The 25,337-nt window shown below is 61.2% G+C and overlaps 1 protein-coding gene and 1 long non-coding RNA gene across 12 annotated transcripts in view; one reads left to right on the top strand and one right to left on the bottom strand.

Annotated features, from left to right (window-relative positions):
* Positions 1–3,565: 3,565 nt before the first annotated feature.
* On the bottom strand, positions 3,566–13,727 carry LOC140636040 (uncharacterized). 9 transcript variants are annotated; one of them, XR_012033406.1, is made up of 3 exons: positions 11,678–13,603; positions 9,572–9,701; positions 3,566–9,039 (listed from the first exon to the last, which is right to left on the bottom strand). It is a non-coding gene; the product is annotated as an uncharacterized lncRNA (long non-coding RNA). The 9 variants fall into 9 exon arrangements; XR_012033410.1 differs by lacking the exon at positions 11,678–13,603 and having other exon boundaries at positions 3,566–8,756; positions 8,921–9,039; positions 9,572–10,419; XR_012033408.1 differs by lacking the exon at positions 11,678–13,603 and having other exon boundaries at positions 3,566–7,767; positions 8,547–9,039; positions 9,572–10,386.
* The window catches only part of ADORA1 (adenosine A1 receptor), a 29,434-nt gene continuing 14,512 nt past the window's right edge, over positions 10,416–25,337 (top strand). The window contains exons 1-2 of one of the 3 annotated variants that reach the window (XM_072831519.1): positions 10,416–10,570; positions 11,649–12,046. In XM_072831519.1, the coding sequence (XP_072687620.1) occupies positions 11,706–12,046 (341 nt within the window). In that variant the 5' untranslated portion in view covers positions 10,416–10,570; positions 11,649–11,705. Of the gene's footprint in view, positions 10,571–11,264; positions 11,344–11,444; positions 12,126–25,337 lie in introns of those variants that run through there. The other 2 variants (XM_072831520.1, XM_072831521.1) reach the window with 2 other exon arrangements.

Genomic DNA, 25,337 nt, shown 5'->3' on the forward strand with positions numbered 1-25,337 from the left:
GTAGTTACAATTTACATAAAAAATAACAGCAAAACCTGAACCCACATGATAGTACCCGTTATCTTATTAGGCATATGTACAGACTGGCCGGGAACCGTGGTCACCTCTCTGTTTAGGAGGTAGGCTGTGGATCTGGGGACCCGTCAAAGGGAATTGGAATCTGAGTGGTAGTGGTTTCATTTTTTATTTGAATCAAGGAAAATGTATTCACCCATTGCTTGTATAACAAAAAATTAATCAAACGAAGGTTGCCACTGCTGTGTCTGTATGTTTGCATTGAACGCAGACTGGCCCCGACCCGGGCGCTGTCGGGGAAGAAATGAAACTAGTAAGACAAGGCTGCTAAACCTGCAAATGTCCTGTTGGGAAGAGTGGGCTTTTGCCGTTTCCCCAGGTACGTGGGTTGTTGTTTCAGGCGGTGCTGCCTGGCCCGGGGGTAGGGGGAGCAGGGCCGCTCTCCCAGGACGTGGGCATGGCCCCGAATCGTCCCCGCCGTCAGCCAGGCCTCCCCACCCCCAGCCTGGCAGGTGGAAGCTAAGGGTTTTGAAGTTTAGTCTCTTGCACTGAACCCTGGATGGAGGACAACAGATGGGGCCGCACAGCCTTGCTGCTCAGACCGAGGGGAACAGGTGGAGGCTCTGGGGCCAGAGTGTGAATGCTGGCGATTCATGAGTGGCGCAGGCAGGCGGGGTGTCCAGCTCACGGCCAGGGACAGCTGGGCAGCACGTGGGCGGGAGGGGAGCAGGGGCCTGGGGGTGGGCAGCGGGTGGCTTCAGGGCAGAGGGGAGGCGGGGAAGAGGGAGACTTCCTCCCGCCTGCCCCCCACCCCCGCTGTCCATTGGGAGATGGCCCCGGAGGGAGGTCAGAGGTCCCAGGCTGACCTGAAAGTCTTAGGCAGCAGCAGACTGAGTGGACACAGCAAGGGGGGGGATGTGCTGCTCCTTTCCTGCCCCCCCCCAGCTGTCCTCTACCTAGCCCTAAACCCGAGGCATTTGGGCCATTCCAGCAGCTGTGCCAGGCCTTCGGCTGGGTCAGGCCTGGCAGGGGAGGGAAGCAGCTGCCACCCCTCCCCTCAGACAGGGGGTCGGAGCACGAGAAGGTGACCAGTTGGGAAGTCACTGACGCAGGACAGTACAGTCCTCACTGTTCCGCCCAGAACTCCCACCTGCCTGCTGCAGCCTCCCCGTTTCTCTTTAGTTAAGTGAGAGACTGGGAGAGGTTAAGAGAACTGTGGAGGTAGTGATAACTGCTCGCAACATTTACGGAATACCTACTGTATGCACAGTGCCGCTGATTCTCCCTGTGGGGAGTGGAGGTGGGACTCGATCCCAGGACCCCGGGATCACACCCTGAGCCACCCAGGTGCCCCCTGCTATTGACTTTATGATTTATCACGGTGCCCTTCCAGCAGCCCACTCGGAAAGCCCTGTAACTTCCATTTTACAGGTGAGAAAAGTGAGGCTTCTTGGTTAAGTAATGGGCTCAAAGCCAGACACTAAGGATGTCAAATTTGTTTGACACAAGTGACCAGGCTGTCATAACCTTTGAGGAGGACTGGATGGGCCACGAGCGCCGCTGAGGCCCGCTGCCCCCACTTCCAGGAGCAGGAGAGGCCCATGCGCCTGTATTAGCAGAACTGCCAGCAGTTAGAGGAGGTCGGGGAAGTCGGGGGCAAGTCAAGGAAGCCAAAAATCTTTTTCTCTGGAGGGGTTTTTCCGAATAGGAGCGCCCAGGGGCGCCCACCCCTATCCCTTTGGGCTGGTTTAGGAGACTCGGGCTGGAACGAAGGGCACCGAAGGGCACCGAGCGCCTTGGGTCGCGCATCGCGAGGCGGGTCCACGGCCTCCGCAGCCCCCACCCCCGGGCTCCCTGGTGCGCTGGGGCGGGGGATCGGCTCACCTGCCGCCTGGCGCAGTGCACCTGCCAGGCCCCCGACCCTGCGCCCACATACGGCTCCTCCTCCCTCGGGAACCCAGCCCGGAGCAGGGGAGGGGGGGAGGGGGGAGGACTGGGTGGGGGGGCGCCCGAGGGAAGGGGGTCGATCCGGTGTTAGGCGGCGAGCTGGTCAGGGCATCCGGGGAGGGGACCCGGAAGTTGGGGGGCCGAGCCGGGGAGGGGCGTCTGGGGAGGGGGTTCCGCCCCGCACCCCCCGCCCCTCTCCCCACCCCTCTTCCCCCACTCCCCGCGCTCCCCGCCCCCTCCCCCTCCCCCCTCCCCCCACCCCGCGCCCCGGCCGCCGTCCCGCCAGCAGGGGGAGCCCGAGGCCTGGGCAGCGGCGGAGCTCCCGGCGGGTCCCCCGCACCCCCAGCCGGGCCCAGTCACGGAAATGCCGGCCCCTCCCGCGTCCGCGGAGCCCTGGGGCCAAGCGACTTCCAGCAGCGCCGGGCGCCCCGCCCTGAGGTCCCTGAGCCCCGCAGCCCCCCGCGGCCTCCGCCGGGCCGCACCCCTGCCCTGGGGCAGCACCCAAGCGGTTGGGGTGGAGGCGTGGGCCGCGGGGACCCTGTGCCGCCCACTCGGGGGGAGACGGGGGGACACGGGGGGGACACAGGAGGACGCGGGGGGACACACGGGGGTGACACGGGGGGACACGGGGGGACACGGGGGGGACACGGTGGGGACACACGACAGGACACAGGGGGGATAAGGGGGAGCCACAGCGGGCAGCTCCTGGGGTCAGTGGGCACCTGCTGCAGGTCCCGCTAGGTCCTCCCGCCTGGAACTCGGGACTTTGGGGTGAGGCCGCGGGGGCAAGGCGCCCAGGCCACAGCCCCTTCCCACCCTGACTCGAGGAACATGCACTGTGCAAAGCCTGCGACCTCACACCCAGGGCTCTCTGGTGACAGGACCTCGGGTTCAGGGCAGCCATGAGTGGAATAACCCGCCGAGCATTCAGTCCCGCCTAACATCAGGGTAAGACTGCGGCCCAGAGAAGGAGCTGAACCCCGAATCCGTGGCCGAGCCTGAGGTTTTCAGAGGGCTCTGTCTGTTCTTTCCCCAAGAGCGCGGAGCAGCCCGGATGCTGCCGTGTGACCGAGTCGTGCCTCGGGCGGGCTCCTGGCTCCGTCCCCGCCAGGCCCGCTGCTGTCAGCCGGTCGCAGTGGGAGCCTGGGCCAGGCTTGGCGACAGCTCCCAGGGGTCACTGGGGTGCAGGAGAGAGGCCTTTCCACCTCGCCCCCTCCACGAAGCCTCAGCTTCAGTCTGCTCCTCACCCAGGACACGGTCCCCGAAGCACCCAATGAGGACTTCAGCGTGACGAGGGTTATGCGGCTTTTCAAATGCCAGATGTTTTGTTCCCCCGCGTGGACCACAGCTCATCATGAAGAACCCTGGACTGGGAATAGGAGGCCTGAGCTCCTGCCCCAGTTCCAACTCGTGGTGGTTCCAGGCCTCTCTCGCCTGTGATTTAACCTGTTGAACAGGATCAGAAGAGCTTCTGCACCAGGCAGCGTGACAATACCTGGGATGGACGTGACAAAGGCCCAGGCCTGTGGTCCTGCCCCTCCTTCTGTCCGTATCTACCCAGAACAAGTGAAAACATATGTTCACACAAAAACTCATACACCAATTTCATAGCAGCATTATTTATAGGAGCCTGAAAGTGGAAACCACCCGAACGTCCATCAACTGACGAATGGGTAAATACAACGTGGTACAGGCACGAGATGGAATATTACTCAGTCCTGAAAAAGAATGAGGTACGGACACGTCCGATAGAGAGGGACTTGGAAAACGTCACACCAAGTGGAAGAAGCCAGTGCCCGGGCCCCCAGGGCATGGTTCCATCCACGTGGAAGGTCCAGGGCAGGAGCATCCACAGGGACGGCAAGCAGAGGAGTGGCTGCTGGGTCTGCGTAGGACTGGAGAGGGCTCAGGGAGTGAGGGTGATGAAAATGTTCCAAAATTAAATTATGGGGATGGCCGCACAATTCTGTTAATTATGCTGAAAAATCATGGAGTGTTACACTTCAAATGGGTGAACTTCATGATGTGTAAACTACACACCAATAAAGCTCTTTAAAAATGTCTCTGGGTGTCCTGAGTTTAATCTAGAAATGCTACTTGTGCTCCTCCTTCCCTCTCTCCCCCGATCTTCAGGGCCTTCTTCTCCCTCTGAGAACATACAGAGGTAACGGGCCTCCTTCTCCTTCCTGAGGTGCGAGGGCACTGTTTGATGTGTGGGAAGGAATAGGGAAGCTCTAGGGAGTCCGGATGCCACCCTGCCTGACCTCCGACAGCCACGGGAGCTCCCCTGCCTTGATTTACCCTTCTGCCCACTGCAGGGAGAGGAAGCAGGGGATCCCGGCCCTTGCATCCTGCAGATGGTGTCTGGGGAGTCCGGGAAGGTGGGGAGCCTGTCTTGGTCAGGATGGGGTGGCTGGGCAGGGAGCTCTATTGAGTCTGTTAAGTGATGGAGCCCACTCGGCGTCTCCAGGTGGTGTAGGGGGGCAGGTGGGCTGCCCAGAGGTACCACTCTGGCTGCAATCGGGCCGGAGAAGCCAAGCAGTCCGTGGCTGGCGCCCTGTGGGCTAGGGTCAGGGGCGGGGCTGGGCCACCCGCTGCCAGATGAGGAGATGCTGGTGCCTGGACAAGGCTGATTCTTTAATTGGTGTGCAATGTGGCGGGCAAACTGCTGGCACGTGTCTGCTGGGCGCGGTGGGGGTGGGGCAGCGCCGGGCAGGGGGGTGCTCCGGGGGAGATGCTGGAGAACTAGCACTCCCAGGGCTGTGAGCACCCGCCGTGCCCAGCCGGCTGTCATCAACCACTTAGGGTCCTTGACAAGCAGGGTCTGTTCTCAGTTGCTCTTCCCTCTGATTCACCTCTCCTTGCCCCTGCTTCGCTCCCTCGGCTGTGAGCATGCTCAGATCTCCCCGCCTGAAACCAGCCTCTTCTCGACCCCAGTCTCCCGCCGCCAACTGTCCAGCTTTTATTCCCTTCCCTGAGGCCCCCCCCCGCCAGCGTTAACCCTGGAGACAGATGGGGCCTCTACTCCCGCTCCTCCCCTTCTGTCACCGCATCCTACCACTTCCCCCCTGGGATCCTGAGGCACTCAGCACCCTTCTTCCTGAAACACCTGCTAGCCCGCTCCCCCTCTGGCTGTTCCCCTCCATTTTTCCTTCTGCATGCTTCCCCGAGCGACCTCATCTCTCCCAGGGCTTTGACCTCTGCCTCATGAGATGACCCAGCTGGAGCTGTGACTGCCTCCTTGGCCACTTGCACAAGCCTGCTGGCCCTTGCTCCTGGATGTCCCCTTACGCACATCCCACCCAACCTGTCCTCCTTGCTCAGTCCCCGAAACTTGCCTCTCCTGTGTCGTGTCCGCCTGACAGTGGCCAGGACCCCCCAGGAGCCCAAGTTGGGGATCCGAGTCAGCGCCTCTCCATTCTCCCTGGCTGCTCTGCGTGACTGGCCAAGGAGCCCTGGGGGGTCCCATGTGACATCTCTCTTGTCTATTTTCTCTGTTCCCACCATTTCCTCTTATGGTGGCTTCTAATCTTCTGTGGCCAGGACAGGTCTTCCTGTTTTACCTCTCGCTCCTCCAGCCCGCTCTGCACAGGGTCACAGAATGATCTTTCCAAAGCATCTTTCAGATTCTTCGGCCTCCTGCTCAAAAAGGCCCAGAGGCTTCCCGTCTCCCATAGAGGAGATCATGATATTCGCCCAGTGATTTACAACCTGAAAAGCACTTACAAACAAACAAACAAACAAACAAACAAAAAACAGGCAATGTAATTATTCCTCTTTTATGGAAAAAAAGACTGAGGCTTGGAGAGATGTGGTGAGTGCTTGGGTTCACCTGGTGCTACGGGGTGGAGCCGGGGCTGAGGCTGAGGCCTTCTGGGTTTAACTAGATGCATGGCCCACTCGAGTCTTCTCAGCCTCCCCCGGGAGGCCACCAGCAGCATGGCCCCCAGCCGTCACCCTGCTGCCCAGCCTGAGGTCGGTGCCCTGGCCAAGGCCCCGCTCTTGCCCAGAAACCCCTCCTCCATGCCACCAGAACTTCTCCACAAACACAGAGCACCCTGCTCCTCCTCCAAGACCCAACCCGGGCCGGGCAGGCCCAGGGAGGTCCCGGAACATATCCCTTGGAGCTTCAGCTGATTCTAAGCAGGCCTGACCCAGGCCTCTGGGTCCCACGCTGCAAGCACTCGGAGGGCACCTCGGACTGGCGCCGTCTCATGGTAAGTCTCCGACACATACCGGTAGAGCCAGCAAATGCATCCATGAGGCTGCTGGGGATTCTCTCCTCCAAGAACCGCTTCCAGATCAACGGGTGCAGCGACTCCCATCACCCTGACCCTCCCGTGCCCCTGCATGAGCACAGGGCTCCGCATCTGGGTCAGTACCGGCCCTGCCAGGCGGTTCCCTCTGACCTCCCGGGTGCCGCTGACTGTGGCGTTGCTCTCTGCCGGGCGTGCGGTGAGTATTAGAGGGGCCGCTCCGCGTGGAACATAATGTGCGTGTTCACAGATGTTAACTTGCCGTGCCGCTGCCACACCTCTATCACCGTGGCGTGGCGTCGTGGTCCACCGGATGCCGCTCGGCTGCGTCTGGGCCTCCTCCCTCCCGATGAGCAGGTGAGGCTGAGAGCCCGGCGGGTTTAAAGGGCTGGTGCTCAAAGGGGTCCGCGGACCCAGGCCAGAGTGTGGCTCACTTGTGGCCATCTCCCCCGTGGTACCGGGCTCTCCCCCATCTCGTGGGTGGGTCTGACCAAGTTCACTGCTCCTCTGGGTCTCGGTTTCCTTTGTACACAATGATGAGGTTGGGTTGACGTTCAGATTTTCTAGTATTTAAAGGCACAGAACTAATAAACTCTTACCTTGACATAAAGCCTCACACCAGGAACCCACACGGGAGGTCAGCGCTCTAGCTGACGCGGGGTGGCTCCTTCCCACCCCGGGGGTCCCAGAGCTCAAGCCCCGAAAGCCTCGCCCACAGCCCGCGCCCTGCCTGCCCACTGGTGAGAGGGCTTGGCCAGCCTGCAGCTCTGGCATCAGGCTTCTTCATCCCTCCTGAAATTCAGCAAGAGGAAGGTGGGGTAGACTGAGGCTGGAAAGACCTCCCACTCCTCTGCCTGACTGGAGCGCTTTCTGAAACTATGGGGGGAGACTGGTTTTCTTCTCTCTCTGTCCCCGGTGCTCGGCTCACTGTCTGATCCAAAAAGGGATCTGATAAATGCTTGTTGAACAGGACAGAAGGAGGAGTGGATGCACGCAGGGGCACCGGGGCTGGGACAGAAGCCGAGGGGCGGCCTCCTTCGGGAACTCGCACTGGCTGCCCGGCCCGGCCCATGCCTCCCCTGCCCTCAGCGGTGGGAGGACACGCGGGGAGCACACAGGCCACTCTGCGCTCCTTCCCTGGCGTCTCCTCCTCAGGAGCCTCTGACCTGGGTGCCGGAGAGGGGATAGGGGACGAGGAGGCAGAGAGACCTGGAGTCCAGACCTGAAGGCGGAGGAAGTCACTGCAGGGGCCTGGAGGTGCGCTCCCCGGAGCGGGGGCAGGGGGAGCGGGGCTTCTCCTCCCACCTGAGGCCCTGGCGCAGCCCTCCTCCCCCTCCTTGGACACACACCGCCCAGAACAACGCCGAAAGACACCCAGGGACCAGATAGCCTCCCGCCCGCTGGAAAGGGAAAGAGGCCAAGCTCATAACCTTGTCCACTCCCGCAGGCTCTTGGGTGGGGCCGCTAGCTGGCCTGGCCTGGCTACACCCTCCCCACCGGTACCCGGAGGAAGGCGTGCTCAGCAGTGGCTTCTCTTGCTGGGAGGACTCTAGCAAGGAGGGCATGCAGGGTTGCCCTCAGTGGTGCTCCCACTTCAGCCCCCTCTCTTCCCCCTACACCCCTGCTGGCAGCACAGAGACTGCAGGAGTGGGAGGCCCCGAGCAGCCCAGGGTGGGGCTCCAGAAGCAAAGAAGTGGGACCAGAGGTGAAGGGGCAAAGCCCTAGGGGGACTGAGATCTTATTCTCCTGCCCCCAGAGCCACAGGCCAGAGAGAAGCTTTCGCTGGGTAAGGACTCCGTGAGTGTCCCCAGCTCTGGAACCTGTGGGATCAGCATGACTGGCCGCGTGGAGCCGAGTCCACCTGCCTGGTGCCGCCCACTTGCCTTGTGGATAAAATCCCACCCACACCCCGCAAGTCGGCTCAAGGCCTCACAACGACGAGGCGAGGTGCAGTTCCCACACCCATTTATGGATGAGGAAACCAAGACTCGGCTGTTCCAGGCGGGGGAAAGCATGGAGGCTCATGGTCTGCAGAGCAGGAGTGGACCCTTGGGGGTCCTCTAGTTAGGGGTCCCGGACAGACTTCGAAAGCCAGAGTTTTTGGCTCGGTGCAAACTCTCCGTATCTTGTTCCCTCTGCTCTGCCCACACCTTCCCATGTTGTCTTCTTCCCACTATAGACCCGACGTCCCCCTTCCCCCACCACAGAGCTCTCCTCCACTCCGTCCTGGAGTCTGTCCTACGTGGGGCAGCCAGGACTCAGAAGGTTTCCAGGTAGGAAGACCCAGAACCCGTGGTCTCCATGTTTCCTACCTTGGAACGGACTTACCAGCTGTTGGAGCAGGAGAGGACGAAAGATGTCAATCGGCTAAGCTGACCGATGGGTAAACGGGCACCCAGGGAGGAGAAGAGATTTGCTTGGACCCCCATCCAGTGAGTCAGCTTCCAGCTCTTCCAACTCTTGATCAAGTGCTCTTCTCACTGCACCGAATGGCTCTGTCACCCAGGAGCATTGTGTTCACCACTGACCTGCCAAAGACTTGAGGAGATGGTGTGTTTTCCAGGATACTCTGGGAGGGACCCTGACTGGGCCAGCTCTGTTTTCAGACAGGCCAGTCTAATCCCCCAGGAGGCCTGGCCCTGGGAACAAGCAGAGGTTGAGGGAGGAAGGGAGAGAGGGAAGAGGGTTTTAGTTCATTTTACCCAGAACCGAGGAAAAACAAATGATGTACAGGTATTGCGCAAACGTATCCACTAAACGTCAACCACCCACAGTTAGAGGAGTTGGGGGTGGGCTCAGGTGTCCTCTGCAGCTGAAGATGCTGGAAGGTGACATAGGGTGATGCAGTCACCACCCCTCTGCCTCCACCACCACCACCTGCCTCCGCCCCAAGCTAGACCTGCCGGGGGCTTCCTGGCTCTTTCTGTCATCAGCTACATGAGTGAAAATCGGGGGGCTGAGTGAGAAATCAGAAGAAAACCTTGACCCCAGAAGAACTTGGGTCAAGGCCAGGGTCCAAGGCAGGTGGGGATAGACCCACAGGTTGGCGTGGGGCTTGGGGGGCAAGCATCACTGGGGGTGTTAGGGAAGTCTTAACCTCCACGCAGTCCACGCAGGGGTGTGGAGGGACAGCGGTCAAGGAGAGTGCCCCCCTCCCCATTTCTCCAGCTGGACTCCAAGGACACTGCAATTTTAGGAAGCTATCTTGCCCTGTCCTGGGTTTCTTCCTCCTCCTCCCCCAGGATCAACCCCATCTGACCTTCTCCTCCCGCTGCTGGGCGTCCTGCCCCAGCCCATCACTCCTGTGCTTCGGTGCCCCCCTTCCCGCCAGCCGAAGCTACACGCTCGCTCACCCTCCTCCCAAGACCCAGCAAGGGGGCAGTGCCCTCTGGGGCCTGGGTGTGGTCCGGTGACACTGGTTCTCTTTGCCCTCCCAGACCCATTTCCAATATCCACCAACAAGGGTTTCTCAGGCCAGGGTCTCTGCAAGGCACCAGGTTCTGGGTGAGGCACCAGTGGGCCACCTAGATGGCACCTGCAGCAGGAGGCAGCCAAGAGAGGCCAGGATGGGGCAGTGTGGAGAGCACTGTGTCGGGAGTCAGGAGCCTGCTTTCTTCCTCTGGTCCCCTTAAGACCTGCTCTGTGATGTCTTGGAAGCCCCCTCCGTCCCGAGTCTTGGGCTGGGTTCCCCTGGGCTTAGGTGCTGGGCCATGGAGAGGGCGGGGAGGCAGGAAGGGGGCACGGGAGGGGGTGACAGCGGCTGAGATCCTCTTGGGAAGATCGGTCACTTCCCCGAGGCCCATCCGTGCAGCGGACCTTGCTGGGGGCCAGCGAGCAGCCCCGAAGGACGAAGGACGGCGGGGACGCGGGAGGGATGTGGTGGCTTAGGCCGGAGCCTGGAGCCTGCAGCCCTGTGCTGGGGGCTGGGGGCTCCGGGCCGGGGTCGCCTGGGGGCGCGGGGGCCGGGCCGGGGCTGGGGGCGCGGGAGGTTCCCGTCCTCCCCGGGGGCATCCACCACCCCGCCCGGAGCTCGGGGCCGGCGCTTCTCCCCAGAATCACTTCCTTTGTCTGGAGGAGGGGGTGGGGGAGGAGGCGCGGCGAGGAGGGAGGGGCCGCGGTGCCGCCGCCCCCGCCTCCCCCCGCCCTACCGGGGCGCGCAACCGCTCGTCACTCGGCTCCCGCGGGGGCGACGGAGGCGCCGGAGGCCAGGCCCGCGGCTCGGCTCGTCCCGGGGCCCGACAGGCGGCGGCGCGCGGCGGGCATCCCCGGAGGGCGGCGCGGAGGCGTCGGGCCGGGAGGGCGCTGGGCCACGGCGCAGGTGCTCGGAGCCCTGCCCGCCCGCGTGACCTTGGGTAAGTCTGTGCCTCGGGTCGCCGCGGCTGCCGCCGGTGGGGGGAGCAGGGGAGGGTGGAGGGGGCACCGGAGTGCCCCTCGGGGCGGGCGGGGGCGGGGAGAGCCCGGGCCGAGAGGGTCCCTGCGGCGGGACCGTAGGGGGCTGCGGGGCGGGGGGCGCAGGGCTGCGGGGGGCGCAGGGTTGGGGGGCGCAAGGTTGCGGGGCGGGGGTTGCAGGGCTGCGGGGCGGGGGCGCGGGGCTGCGGGGCGGGGGGCGCAGGGCTGCGGGGCAGGGGGCACAGGAACGGGCGGCGCAGGGCACAGGGGCGGGGGGCGCAGGGCTGTGGGGCGGGGGCGCAGGGTTGGGGGCCGCAGGGCGCAGGGCTGCGGGGGGCCGCAGGGTTGGGGGCCTCAGGGCGCAGGGGCCGGGGGCGCAGGGCTGTGGGGCGGGGGCCGCAGGGCTGTGGGGCGGGGGCGCAGGGGTGCGGGGCGGCGGGCGCGGGATGCGGGGAGGGTCGGGGGAGCCCGCCGCCGGCCGCCTGCCCGGCCCGGGTGACCCGGGCGCTACGTCTTTAAAGGCGCCCGGGGCTGAGCCTCCGCGACCATGTGACGGCTCGAAGGCCGGGAGCTGCGGCGGGAGCCGGGGCCGGTGAGCGCCGGTGCCCTGCCCTGCCCTGCCGGCCCCCGCCCCCCGCAGCCCTGCCCGGCCGGCCCCCGCCCCCCGCAGCCCCGTGCGCATCCAGGTGCCGGAACTGGGGCGGCGCCCGCGGACCCCGGTGTCCAGCGGCCGAGGGTGAGCGCCCTGCGGCCGGTGAGGGAGAGGGCGGAGCCGGCCCGGGGACCCCTGGCGGGGTGTGGCCTGGGGCGCTGCGCACCTGATAAGGCGGAGCAGCGAGCACTGCTATTTTAAGTTGTTGAATGGAACCTCCGGGGATGATAAGGGGAGGGGACAAAGATTAGGCGGAGGAAGGGCCAGGGTACCCGCCAGCCCCGGCAGGCTCTAGGGCGCAGTGGGGTGCAGCTGCAGGGCGCGCGGGATCTCGGAGCGGCCTGGACTCCCCCCAGGCAGGCCTCCCCACCCCGGGCTTCCCACCACAGGTACCTGTCCCCGAACCCTCCGCGCCCACCTGCTGATGTGCCCGGCCCGCGCCTGCCATGCCGCCCGCCATCTCGGCCTTCCAGGCCGCCTACATTGGCATCGAGGTGCTCATCGCCCTGGTCTCTGTGCCCGGGAACGTGCTGGTGATCTGGGCAGTGAAGGTGAACCAGGCGCTGCGGGATGCCACCTTCTGCTTCATCGTGTCGCTGGCGGTGGCTGACGTGGCGGTGGGCGCCCTGGTCATCCCGCTGGCCATCCTCATCAATATCGGGCCAAGGACCTACTTCCACACCTGCCTCATGGTCGCCTGCCCTGTCCTCATCCTCACCCAGAGCTCCATCCTGGCCCTGCTGGCGATTGCCGTGGACCGCTACCTCCGCGTCAAGATCCCACTCCGGTGAGTCCAGAGCAGCCCAAGATACCCGCTGCGCCCCACCCTGCACCCCCGGCCGGGGTGCACCTAGAGAGGATGACAGGTAGAGCAACAGACCCCGCGAAAGCCAGATTGTGCCCCAGCCCTGGCTCTGCCCTCTGTCCCCCGCTCTCCCCGGGAGCAGTGAGCTGAGCTGAGCGGCAGTTGAAGCTGCGGGGGGCTGGGCGGCTGGAGGAACGTGAACCTGGTGGTGCCCGGGCCCCCAGAGCTGGAGCTGTGGCTGTTCCGATACAGCCGGGGAAGGCCAGGCTGCCTGGAGGGTTTGCGCAGAAAGGGGTAAACGGAGCCCCACTGGCCCCAGGGAGGTGGAAGGGGCGGAGCCGACTGCCTGAGGGGTGAGGATGACCTAGGTGGCCCACGACGCCCAGCGCTGCTTCTCCGGCAGATCCCAGCAGGCGTCCTGAACGCACTGGTGGCTCCTGTTCTCTGTGGCCCTGGCCGCCAGCTCCACCCTCCGGGGCTGTCCCCTTGAGCCCCGGCGTCTGATTACCTCTGCCCAGCGTCCACTTACGGGATCTCTGCACCAGGCCGGGGGGGGGGGCGGGGGGGCGACGCAGGCCCTGTTCTCTGGCTAAACTGTGTGCGTCTATGCCGGTCCCAGCAGAGGTGCTTACGCCGGGTCCAGGCAGCACCAGGGTGGCGGTCCTCATGCGGGTGTCCGGTCCACGCCGGGGCCTGCCAGGCCGTAATGTCGTCACCAGGCAGTGCCTGGGCCACCGAGTGCCAGTGAATGCCTGGGCGCGCTGCCAGCGCTGGTCCTGCTGGGACGCTCTTGCTCTTGTGAGGCGTGCTTGCCCCCTCCAAGTCCTGTCACCAGCAGATTCCCCTTCTACCAGGGAGCTCTGGCCTTGTCTGGCACCCGCCTTCCAGAGCAGCTTCCAGATCTGGGACACGGGGCCTCTGGCCTCGCTTGGCAGCTTGCCCGGGGAAGGCTGCGGCGCCCACGGCTCTCCCGTTTGCAGTACATTTGTGCACGTTTACCTTTTCCAAGCTTTTCTTCGTGCAGCACGTCTTCCCTGTGTCCTCCATGATCCTCTGAGGGAGGTGGAGTAGGAGCTGCTAAAGGAGAAAGTTGGGAAAGATCCAGAGGGTCTCCCGAAGCAGGTGGGAGCGCAGCCTAGATTCCACTGCCCACCTCCCTTCCTTCCCGAGCCCCCTGCCCGGGCACCGTCATGCCTGTGCCCGTGCCCGGCCTCCCACAGCAACGCCAGCTTCCCAGGGCAGGTGGGTGAAGAGTGCTGCGGGGACGGGGTGGGGGTGGAGGTGGAGGAGGGGCCTCGCTGCCACCATTAGTCGCAGGCGGCTGGGGCGGAGGAAGCTGGTCTCAGCCCATTAGAGCGGGCTGGGCCTCCAAGCCTGTCCATTAGAACCAAGTGTTGCCACGTTAGGAAACTCCCGCAGGTCTGCAGAGGTAGGAGGGCCGCTCCAGAAATTGTGTGGCTCAGCGGGTGCCAAGGTGAGCCAGAGGCCTGGTCCTAAGTGACAGAGGTTGCGGGCCTCAGAATGTGCTCCACTCGCCCCATGGGGACGGGCGGGGGCTGTGCGGGCAGGAACCGCAGGCTCCACCTCCCCCGGGGCAGCTGTGGCTGCTCCTGGCTCCAGCCTCCAGGAGCTGGGGTCTTGAGGAGCTTTCCTCTCTTCTCCTTCTCTTCCTCCTTCTTCTCCTTTTAATATTATTATCTCTATTTTTTTTTTAAGATTTTGTTTATTTGAGAGAGAGAGAGCACGAGTGGGCGAGGGGCAGAGCGAGAAGCGAACCCCCGCTGAGCAGGGAGCCGATGCCGGGCTCCACCCCAGGCCCCCAGGATCATGACCTGGGCCGAAAGCAGACGCTTAACTGACTGAGGCACCAGGCGCCCCGACCAGCTGCCTTCTGCGGGCCGGGGCAGGCGAATGCATAGAGTCCAGGCCTGGGTTCGAATCCTAACTGTGAAGTCCTAGCTGTGTGACCTTGGGAAAGTCACTTCTTCATCTTGTGAACCTTCAATTTCCTCATCTATAAAAGGGAAAATTAATAATAGGACCTTCCTCCTCAAATGAATGGAGAAATACAATGAACTCCTATATAGAAAACCCTTAGGGCTACAAAATGCACGTAGTATCACCTGCAGGCCGTACGTGGTATGTTTGTGTCCGTAGCTTTATCAGCAGTATTACCGTATGGCTCAAAGTGGGTCTGAATGAGCAAGCCCTGGCACCCCACCCAGTGCACGCTCGTGCTCTCACACACCCACACACATGCCGCCCCCCCCCCCCCCCCCCCCCCCGCCCCACGAACACACGCTGCATCCCCAGGGAGGTTTCAAAATACTGTCGGGTTATATTTATACATGTTTTTCCTTCCCTGGTGGATTGTCAGCGTGTTCAAGGCAGTGACCCAGGCAGCGACTGCACGCGGCCCCTTTCTGCCAAGTCTCTCCAGAATGCCTAGCTCAGTGTCTGGCACACGGCGGATAGTCAGTAAACGTCCATTGTGTTGGATGCGTCTGCAGAGCTCACAGGGTTGAGCCTCCGGCAGGCCTTCCGGGTGTCTGACCTCTAACCTTCTTGCTGGGAACTAGACCTCCTCTGCATTCTCCTTCAGGGATCTGACCACAGCTGCCCCAGCAGCTCGCACGATTCCTTGGGAGCCGCACCCCAACAGCACCTGGGGGTGTCCTGCCCCGTGGAGAAGTCTTCTCCGCAGTAGAAATGGGGCTGGGGCCTGTCTCCAAAGCCAGGGTCCTGGAGGCTGGTCTGCCGTGATGGCCACTCCGGGCCCTGGCCCGTCTCTGCCACGTCCCCTTGCAGGGGGAGCCGCAGCCCTGGTCAGCGAGCTGCTGGGTCTGGGGGAGTATCTCTCAGCCGAGGTCCCCCTGCCCTTGGCTTACTGCCCTGACAGGCCAACCGGATGCAGATGCGCTGCACTCAGGGAGGGGGTGAGGCATGTGTGGGGCAGCAGGGTGACAGGAGCGGGCTCGGGCCCCTCACTAAGCAAAGCATGCAGTGCTCAGTCCACCACAAATCGTATTTCATTCCATTTGGCAGAAAGCCAAGAGAGAAAAATGGTTCACATCACATAGTATGATCCAGTTACAAGAAAGAGAAAGAAAAAAAGACAGAAAGAACTCAAATTGTTGATTCATCCATAACCTGTGGCCATTTCCATGTGTTTTGCATCTTATTTGCATCGCGCCGCAGGCCTGGTAATCCATACCCTGTTCCCCTGAGCTCTTACTTCTAGGGAATCTCCTAGAGTCTCCGTTCACCCACCACCCCGCACCCTGAGTTCCCGGGTGGCTCCAGGGGGCTGGTTATGGGGCAAGGTGCCAGCAGGGGGTCCCTGGCCAAAGCCCTCTCTGCGGGAGGGGAAGCCGAGCAAGGGCTCTCTGCGGCCGGGGAGGTTGGGGTGCTGTGACGGGGTGGTGGGCATCTGGGAGCCAGAAACCTCGAGTTGGGGCCTTGCTCCGTTACTACCTAGCTGTGCATCCTTGGCAAAACTGGGCACCTTCTCTGAGCTCCACCCCCACTTCACCAGTTAGATGAAGGGACTCGAGCTGAGGCCCCGAGCTTCCCTTCGGCTCTAACACTGTGGTTCTTCGCATCGTGGCTCCTGCTGACGTGGTGTTGAGACCCTGGGAAGGTTGTGCTGGGGTGTGTTTTCTAGCTCCTAGTCATTCTGAGCTTGGCATGATGCTACATGCTTTTTTGGTTTTTGGTTTTCGTTGTTTTACGTGCTTCAATGCATTTACTGTTCCTCACCTCTCACTAGTGGACGGTTTTGCTAGACCCATTCCGTGGACACTTGTGTAGGTAAGCTGAAGTCTGGGGGCCAGGGAGGTTCAGTGATTTGCCCAGACAAACATCGTGTCAGGAGCAGAGAGAGGCCTTGGATCCAGGCCTAACAGATGTCTTGCACCAGGGAGCCCATATGTGTTGGAATCTGCCCCCAAGAAGCTGTGGGATTTATGGAGGAGTTTCCTCAAGGCTGTCAGTGGGGTGACTTTTCTCCTCTGATCTTTGCCAATGGCTTTGGTATTTTGCTCGCTGCGCCGGGCGCCTCCCTCTTAGACCCACTCACCTTCGCGCCAGTGGGCAGGGGAGCGCCTGGCAGCCCTGCCTCTGTGCTCAGCTGGACGCCTGCCCAGCGGGGCTTCGGACTGGAGCACAGCGGGGAGTGTCGGAGGCCAGCATGCTGGGCCAGGGGACAAACCTGGTAGATGAGGACGTGCTTGCTGTTGGAAGTCAGATGAGCTCTTCCCACCCTGGTGAGCCGGGATCCTTTTTGATTACCCGAGTGTCTCCTGGGCTTGTACCCCAGCAGTTGACCAGGTGACCGGCTGTGGCCTCCGGGGCCCCAGAACCTTGTCCTCTGTGATGCCATCTGCTCTCAGGGGTGGTCGTCTGTCTGCAGCTCCCCTAGGGGTGGGTGAGTCACAGGCCCAGAGCAGCTGCGGGGAGAGGAGCCCTGAAGCTTGACTTCCTCACTCTTGCAGAGGGGGAAACCGGGGCCCAGGGCTCGGCTACGAGCTCTTCCCTCTGCCCAATCCTGACTCTCGCCCGCAACCTCTGATGTAAAAGGCTTGGGCGCGAGGAGCCCTGGGCCTTCGGGTCCTCGGGGAGCAGCACAGAGTGTGCAGCGAGCCAGGTAAGTCAGCAGACCAGCTGCGGCCTCAAGGCAGACAGTGAAGACACGTCACTTTGAGATGAAAAGGGAAATGTCTTTGACTTGGGGCTAGCCTCCAGGTGGCTTATGCTCGGAGCCGCTGAGGGAGGGGGCCTAGATTCTAGCCCAGAGAAACCTGGATGCGTTTCAAGGGTGAAAGAAAGCTCCCTGCCGGCCTCCAGGAGGCTGTGTCGTCTTCAGGAGCAAGCCGCCCAGGTGCCCGGGTGCAAGCTCTGGAGAAACCCCACCGAGGCTCATGGGCCCGAAGCCTGGAGGCCGTGCCCCGGCAGGTGGTATTTATTTCTGAGCGTGGAAGCAATCGGTGCTCGTGGTGAAAATGTTGAGAAACACAGGGAAGAATAAAGACGATAAAGTCCCCAGTAAATCTCCCGCCTACAGATGACTGGTGTTCACATTCTGGTGTTCCAGAGACTTTTCCCACGTGTGTCTCTATATATATCCGTATCTCTAAATATACAGAGACATCAATATGATTTTTACGTGGCGGAGAGCAAGTGTGGCTTTATAGCCCACTTTATTTACTTACCGTATCATAAGTATTTCCCTATGTCAATAAGGATGATTTTGTAAGAATTTTATGAGGGTAAAATGTTGGATTGCCTTTTTGTTCATTTCTGGGTCTGAGCTAAAACAGCCTCTGGCCCGGGAGGACTCCTCTGACCCCCTCCCCCTGGACCAGGCTAACCTCTGTTAGGTACTCAGGTGGCATCTACTTCTTCGCAACCCCTCATGGTGCCACTGTTTTTCTGAGCTTTGCTAAACATGATCAGGGGCAGGAACATCCGTGTACGTACCCACGTATCCCCTGTGCCTGGCACCGAGTAGGCCTGCTGGAAACATTTCTTGAATAAATGAATTTCATGTTTCACGTATTCATTCTTATATTTTCGGCTGTTTGGATTGTTACCAATTTGGTATGATTACGATGAACACGACAGTGATACGCACAATTCACGTTGTTTGTGGGGTCGGGGCCCGGCCTGGACCCCTGGGTGCGTGTCCTGGTATACAGCACAGCTTCCGCCCGTCAGGATTTTTAAATGAGGTTAAATATTTCCCGTCTCTCTCTACTCCAGCTCTGCCCACTCCTCCTGCCCAGCTTGATGACACTGCAGGTCCCCGGAGGCGCGCCTGGTACTCCTCTGCCCCTTTGCCCTTCGGGGCCAGGCAGGGCAGGACTGCCTGCCTGAGACTCCCCCTCATGGCCTAGTCTCTATTTCCGGAGGCCTGGAAGTTCTGTTTCTTTGCCTCTTGGTGAGGAGAGCAGTCCCGGGGTGGGGGGTGGGAGGAGGCTTGGAGTGCAGCACTTTCTAGTTGGCCCCACTTGGCAGGACAAGCACATGGTTCCATGGGCCACGTGAATTGCCTCTTGAGCCTCAGCCTCCCAAACTCAAGCCCAGAGGAGGCTGCCAGCTGCTGTAGAACAAAGAAAAGGCTGGTGGGTCATGGTGGGATGGGAGAGGAGGAGGAGGCAGGTGGGTGGTGCAAGTTGGCACCCACATCCCCTTGGAAATGCTGGCTTGGGGGCAGGCAAGGAGGTGGAGGCAGCTGGCAAAGGCCTTCCCTGCCCCAAAAGAAGAGATGAGACACCTTCCCCTGCATAGCTCCTTGCCCTGGGAGTTTTATCCCTGGCGGGGGTAGAGGCATAATAAGGTCAGGGACATGGGGGCTTCCGTAGATGTATTTCATAAACTGACTTCTGCACCTGCCACTTCGCAGGCACTTTGCACGGCTTACACCTGCAGATACAAAGGTGAGCAGGCTGCTCTGCTCTCTCCCTTAGCACCTGTTGAGATGGTGGATTCCTACAGACCCAGGTGGCCAAGCACAAACTCCCAACCTGCCTGGGGTGGGAGCGGGGGTGTCAGGAGACTGGCCCCTGACACCTTGCAGTGCTTGGGGGGAAGCTGGACCCTATTCCACACCCGCTCCTTGCTGCCCAGCTCACGTGGGAGAGGTCCTTCGGGACACTCTTCCGGCCAGAACTTCTGTCCTTCCAGAGAGCACAACTGTTACCCTTTCTCATTCTCACCCAGGGCCCTGATATGGATAGATCTATACTGCGGAATGCTTCCTACCGCCAGGCATTGTTATCTGTTATCATACCTGGGGTACGCTCGTTAACAGAACAAAGACCCCCCGGAGTCTGCATGCTGACCGGTTTGGAGGACAGATGCTAAATAATAAATTAGCACAATACCTAGGATGCGGAGTGCTAGGAGGTAGCACGTGCCCTCGGGAGAAGGTAAGGAGCAGGCTCAGCGGAACTGAGGTGCCCGGTGGGGGCAGAGGGCTGCAGCTGTAAATGGGGTATCGCTGAGGCCCCCTGGGGAGGTGCCATTTGAGCAAAACCTTAGAGGAGAGGGACTACGCCGGGCAGATATTACAACTTTCACACAGAGGAAATAGGGAGAGTAAAGGTCCGGAGGAAGGAGTGTACCTTAAAGGGTTGGGGTCTGTGCCGCGGGGGTGGAGTGATCAAGCTGGAGACTGGTCGGAGACCCGGAGAGACCTGGAGCGGAAACACAGTGACCTGCTGGCTTGGAGGCTGCTGCAAGGACAGCTTTACCCTGAGGTAAATGGGGAGCCCTTGCAGGGTTTACAGCACAGAAGCTGCATGATTTGGCTTAGACTTTATTTATTTATTTATTTATTTATTTATTTATTTATTAATAAATTTATTTTTTATTGGTGTTCAATATGGCTTAGACTTTAAAGGCTCACTCCGCTGCTGTATTGAGAGGGCACTGAGGGGCAGGCAGGGACAGTTCGCTACTGCGGCCACCACATGAGGGAGGGAAGAGGGCGGTGGCCAGAGTCAGAATGGCACAGAGCTGGTGGGGAGAAGTGGCTAATTCTGGGCGTGTATTTTCAAATTTTACTTTTTATTGAGGTAAAATGCTTATATAGTGAAATGCATGAATTTAAGCATATTGCTCCATAAATTCTTACATGCAACCATCTCCCAGATCAGTATTTGGAACTTGTTCAGCTCTCTCGAAGGTTCCCTTGTGTCCCTCCCTTGCCCTCTGAAAGGTCACCATTACTCTCTGACCTTCATCCGCATAGACTGATTTTTGCCTGTTCTTGAACTTTTGTAAAGGGAATCAAGTGTAAGTTTTTTTTTTGTATCTGTCTTTTGAAGCTTAAAGTTATGTCTGAGACTCATCCCTCTTATTGAGGGAAACGGTAGGATTTTTTTGTTTGTTGGTTGGCTTGTGGTTTTTTTTCCCTCATTGCTAGAATTCCATCGCATGAATGTACGATGATTTGTTAAAATTCCGGGTGAATTTTGAAGAAAGAGCCAAGGAATTTGCTTATGGATTGGATGTGGGATGTGAGAGAAAGAAGAGTCAAGCGTGACCAGAATTTCAGTCCGAAGCAACTGGCGGGGTGGAGCTGGCATTATCCGAGGTGGGAAAGACTGCGGGTGGTACAGGTTTTGTGAGCAATGGAGTTCAGATTTAGACACGTTGAGTTTGGGGTATCTGTCCAATACCTCTGTGATGTTGAGCGGGCGGTTGGATGGATACGCAGGGATGGATTTCAGGAGACATGTGGACTGGGAATAGGGTTAGGGAGAGCCATTGTGTGCTGATCAGGTCTAAATCACTGAGGAGCCTTGATGAGGTCTCCAAGAGCAAAAAATACAGCTAAAGAGGACACAGAGCACTGAAAGGTCAGAGGGGAAGAGACAGCGTGGATGTAGGAGGAACACCTGGAGCCCCAAGTAAGTGTGGCTCCAGGCAGCAGAGCTTTGCAAGGTGTGGAGGGGAAGGAGGGGTGGAGCGAGGCGGGGGAGGGCTGAGAACTGAGAAAGACCAGGATTTAGCAGGAACAGTGCCAGTGGGGTGGAGCAGGGAGCCTGACTGAGAAAGCTCTGGAGAAGAGAGGAAGGACTTGACGCCAGTGGGCATGGGCTACTCTTTGAAGAATTTTGTTATGAAGGGGACAGAGCGATGGGGCAGAAGCTGTCAGAAGCGGGAACAAGAGATTTTGTTTTGCGTTGTGGAGGGATGTTAGCATGTTTGTGTGCCCACAGCTAATGGTCCCAGAGTGAGTGCCAGACCTGCGCTGGAGCCCCAGGGCCCGCCGGGTCGGCCACACTCAGAGGGCCTGGCCTGGCGCGCGGCTTTCAGGCAGGAGGGGTGAGTGCGTGGGTGCGGGCAGGTGGAATTGTCCTCCGGCAGGTGGAATTGTCCTCCGAGTGTCTCAGCTTTCTCAGGGAGGTGGGGAGCGAGGTCACCCCCGGGGAGGGAGGATGGCGAGGGTGGCGAGGGTGGCGAGGGTGCAGTCATGCTCGGGAGGTCCAGCGTCTCTGGGGGCAGCGCTACCGGCTCGCCTGGGGTTCATGGTGATGAGCTCCAAGCAGCCGTGCTCAGCTGCGCCCGTGCAGGCGTGCCGACCGTGGAGGGGTCATTCTGGATTCATCCACAAGTTCCGGATTCCGTGCCTGTCACTCGGTGTCTCTCGTCACGGCCACGGCCAAAGGGGGGGCCCGTTCCCGGAGCTCAGGGACAGGTGGAGGGAGAGAGCCGGCACACAGGTAAGCGAGCAGGTAGCCACGGTCACCTGGAGGAGAATTCAAGGGGGGAAGCCGCCCCGCTCTTCTCCACACCCTGAGTCAGTGTCCATGCAGACCTGAAGGCACCTGAAGACTTAGGTGGGGCCTTGTAGGCCTTGTGGTCCACGGTCAAGAGTTTGGATTGTATTCCAAGTGTGCTTTGAGGCCTCTGAGCGCTTTAAGCAGGGGGTGACATCATCTAAATCACATTTTTCAAAGGTCAGAATTTGTCAATGAAATATTAGCAAATCAAACCCGGTGGTAGATAAAAAAATTAATACACCACCACCAAATAGGGTCACTGCACGTGTGCAAGGGTGGTTTGTCGGAAGAACTCCACGTACTCGGCAACATTGATGTACAAGGTCGCCCTGCCTGGGGGGCGCAGGAGACTGTAGGAGGTCACGGCTGTCCGCGGGGCTGGGGGCGGCCGGGGGCTTGGGAGGCGGTGGAGATGGAGAGACCTGGAGGGAGTTAGGGTTAGACCCCCAGTAGAGGCTGGGGGTGCAGAGTAGGGGAAGGGGTCAGGTTGGTTGGCGCCACTGGGTAGCTGGTGGTGGGGAAGGGAGAAAGTGGAGCAAGGCTCAGAGGCCCGAGTGGGGCTGGTGCGACAGCGAGCCCTCCGGGTTTCTGTCTCTTGCTGGCTCCCCTCCTCCGTGCCTTCATGAGGTCGGCAGGTGGGCCCCTTCCCGCCCCCCGTAGCCCAGGATGGGGCCGCTCAAATGTCCAGCGAGCCTCCCGGTGCCTCTGGCTCCACCGCCGACTGTCTTCTCGCCTCACTCCTTGGGAGGCCCTTGTTGGGTCTCTTGGGCTGGAAGCACAGCAGGAAGGACAGGCGGCTTGGGCCTCCTAAAGCTTCCAGAAGGAGCAGCAGAGGGGTTCTTCCTTCCTGCCAGGCTCCATCCAGAACGAGACACAGTGGCTTCTGGGACAGCTGGGCCCCCGCATCTGTGCATCCTCAGGGTCCCTCGGGCGGCTCTGCCCCGGGACTCTCCGTGGGCCTCCGGAGCCGCCTGGATCCCATCACCCCTCCAGAGCGGCTGTCCCCCCAACAACAGCCTCCCCACCTCCCCTCCCCCGAGCCACTGTGGGGCACTGAGCCGCGCAGGTTCAGCCGAGGCAGCAGAGAGGATGGCCGGGCATGAGGTTAGCAGGTGCCAGCTGTGGCCCCGCCCTGATGGGCAGGGCAGGCAGCATGGGGAGCCCCACCTGGGCCTCCGGCGCCTGGGCCCAGAAGCCCTGTCTGTCCTTCCACAAAGAGGCCGGCTCCTTTAGCCTCGTGCGGCAGAGAACGCTCCGCAGGGCAGTTTGCAGGCTCGGCACAGACGCCAGTGGCCAGGCCTCACGGCGGTCACCGTGCAGCCTGACCTCGGAGGTCACTGGTTTCCGATCCTCCCGTCTCCACCGCGGGGGCGGCCCTGACCACAGCATGGTGAGCGCTGCTTCGGGCCCTCCTTTTCCTGTCCCAGCAGAACCAGGAGCTTTGATGCACACCCGCCGGCTGGAGTGGGAACTCACCGGGCAATGGTTCTCTCGGGGGCACGAGGGGTAAGATCTGTCTGCAAAAAAAGCTCCTCTACCTCAGACTTTTTTTTTTTTTTAAGATTTTTTTTATTTATTCATGAGAGACACAGAGAGAGAAAGAGAGGCAGAGACACAGGCAGAGGGAGAAGCAGGCTCCACGCAGGGAGCCCGACGTGGGACTCGATCCCAGGACTCTGGGGTCACACCCTGGGCTGAAGGCAGCGCTAAACTGCTGAGCCCAGTCAGGAGTCCGTGGGATCTGTCGCACTCACCCCATAGGGATGGCAGGCACTGAAGCGTGAGGGTTATTTCGTGAAAACATTCCCGGGAGGTCAGCGGCGGGGGAGATTCCGGTGTCTGGACCCTGGCCTGGCTCCCTCCGAGCTGCACACTCCTGTTCCGGTGGCGGGGGGCTGGCATCCGAGAGAGCTGAGCCCCTCCACCCTGGGGCCGCAGCTCCGCACCCGCTCTCGGGGGACCCTGCTGCGCCGGCAGAGGAGCCAGCTGCCTTCGGGGCTGACAGTCAGGGAGGAAGCCACTTGGCTCCGGGGCGTGTTGCGGTGCCACCACCTGCCAGCACCGTCAGGGCCGTGGGGAAGGAACCGGCAGCCACCTGTGGGTAGGTGGGCAGGGGGAGCGGGGGGGCCCGGGGCCTCCAGGCCCTGCCGGGGTCACTCAGCGAGGTGGGGCCTCCCCGGGCTTCACTATGCCTGTGAGGTCGTGGCCCGGCCTGAGCTCCGCAGGCCACACCTGAAGGACAAACAGTTCAGGCGAAGCTCCTGTGAGGATGAAGGAGGCAGGGGCCTCCTCCCTCCGGGGAGGCTGCGGAGCCGGGATGTCCCCACTGGCCAGTGCCGACGGGGCGAGGGTGCCGGGCACCGGGAGGGACCCCTCAGGGCCCAGCCACCTGCCTCGCCCGCGGGACCGCGTCCTCCTTGCTGGGGAGCACTCCTGTCCCCTACCCGCCCTGAGGGGTGCACGTGGGTCTGGGGGCGTAGAGCCCCGAGCGCATCGGCAGCTGGGCTGGCACGCTGGTGCCCCTGGTCCGATCTCCGTCGAGTATGTCCATCGTCGTACTGAGGATGAGCGGGTAAGCACACCAGCTCCCTGCTTGGTCACGGGCTCGTCTGGCCCCTTTCCTGCCCGCTGCTGGGAGGGAGGAAGGCAGGTGGATAACGGGGTGTGGGGTGTGCGTGTGTCTTTGTCTCTGCTGTGGTCGAGGACAAGTCGTCCTCCCCAGGAGGCCTCAGAGCCGGGCCTGGGGAAGCGGCCGAGGCAGGCTGGGAGGGCGCAGCCCCAGGTGAGCAGTGTTCTGTTCTGGCACCAGTGCCTGCCCCCCCCCACCTGCTCAGGCTCCCTGGGGGCCCCAGTAGGCCGTGGGCCTGTGTGGGGGGCGGAGGACGCGGCGCCTGCACGCTGGTGCCTCCCTCAGCAGCTTATGTGGTTTTCCGTGAGGCTGAGCTCAGTGTCATTTCACACATAGGACAACAGGGTACCAGGGGATAAGTCACCGGGAAACTGTCACCCGGCTCAAGTAGCCACACTCGGACTGGAGCGAGGTGCCTGCCAGGTAGCAAAGCAGATGCCACTGGGGAAACCCCCGCCCCTGCGCCGCGTCCCTGGGCTTCCAGGCTGCGCACACAGAGCCCGTCCTCAGGGAGCTTCTAGGCCCAGAGGGACACAGAGCAAGATCCTGCAGACTGTGAGATACATCCATGTAGGCAGAGCTAGGACGGCTGGGATTCCTGGGGCAGCGGCTGCAGGGGGGCCGGGGCCTGGCCTGCCGCCTGGTTTCCTCGGGGCCTTGCCTACTTCCTCTCAGGACCCAGGTTGTGCTCATTTGCTCAGCTGCTCCACGCACAAGCCCAGGGAAGCTAAATCCGGAGGTGTTGGCAGCGTTACGGTAGCAGAAATGATCCCACGAGGTCCACGGAGGTGAGAGTGGCGGAGATGGGCTAGAGAGGCCCCCCCAGGAGGCCTGGGCTGGATCCTGGGCTGGGCACCGAGGGGCTCAAAGGACCTTCTCTGCCAACCCGCAGGAGTGCATCCTACAAACTCCTCTGGCCGGAGTCAGAGGAGCCTGTTCAGTGCCGGCTCTGACGCTCACCAGCCAGGCTGTGGTTTAGGGCACTCGCTGAGCCTTCCTGGGCCTCAGTTTTCCAGTCTGCAAAATGGCAACACTCTGCCCTTTGTTTGCCTGGCGAGCGGATGTTTGCAGCAAGTGGGCCGCTGGCCAGAGAGCTTTGTGCCTGTGCTGGGCTGTGTCGTTACCCTGTTGCCCAGATGCAGAGCCTCTCCCCCCTCCTTCTCCAGGGCTGGCTCCTGGCCTTTTCTCTCTCTGCGTGGCGGACCTAGCCGTCCATTAAGAGAAACATGTCCTGCAAGTGGATTTGCCATGGATGGACTGGCGGGGACTCGTGTTCCTGTTTCCTGTAGGATCCGAGACAATGCCTCCTTGCCTTTTTCTGGGCTCCTCCGTCAGCCTCCTTCCCAAACAAGGG

This window comes from Canis lupus, chromosome 6 (assembly GCF_048164855.1).
Source record: "Canis lupus baileyi chromosome 6, mCanLup2.hap1, whole genome shotgun sequence".
Classification (NCBI taxonomy): Eukaryota; Metazoa; Chordata; class Mammalia; order Carnivora; family Canidae; genus Canis; species Canis lupus.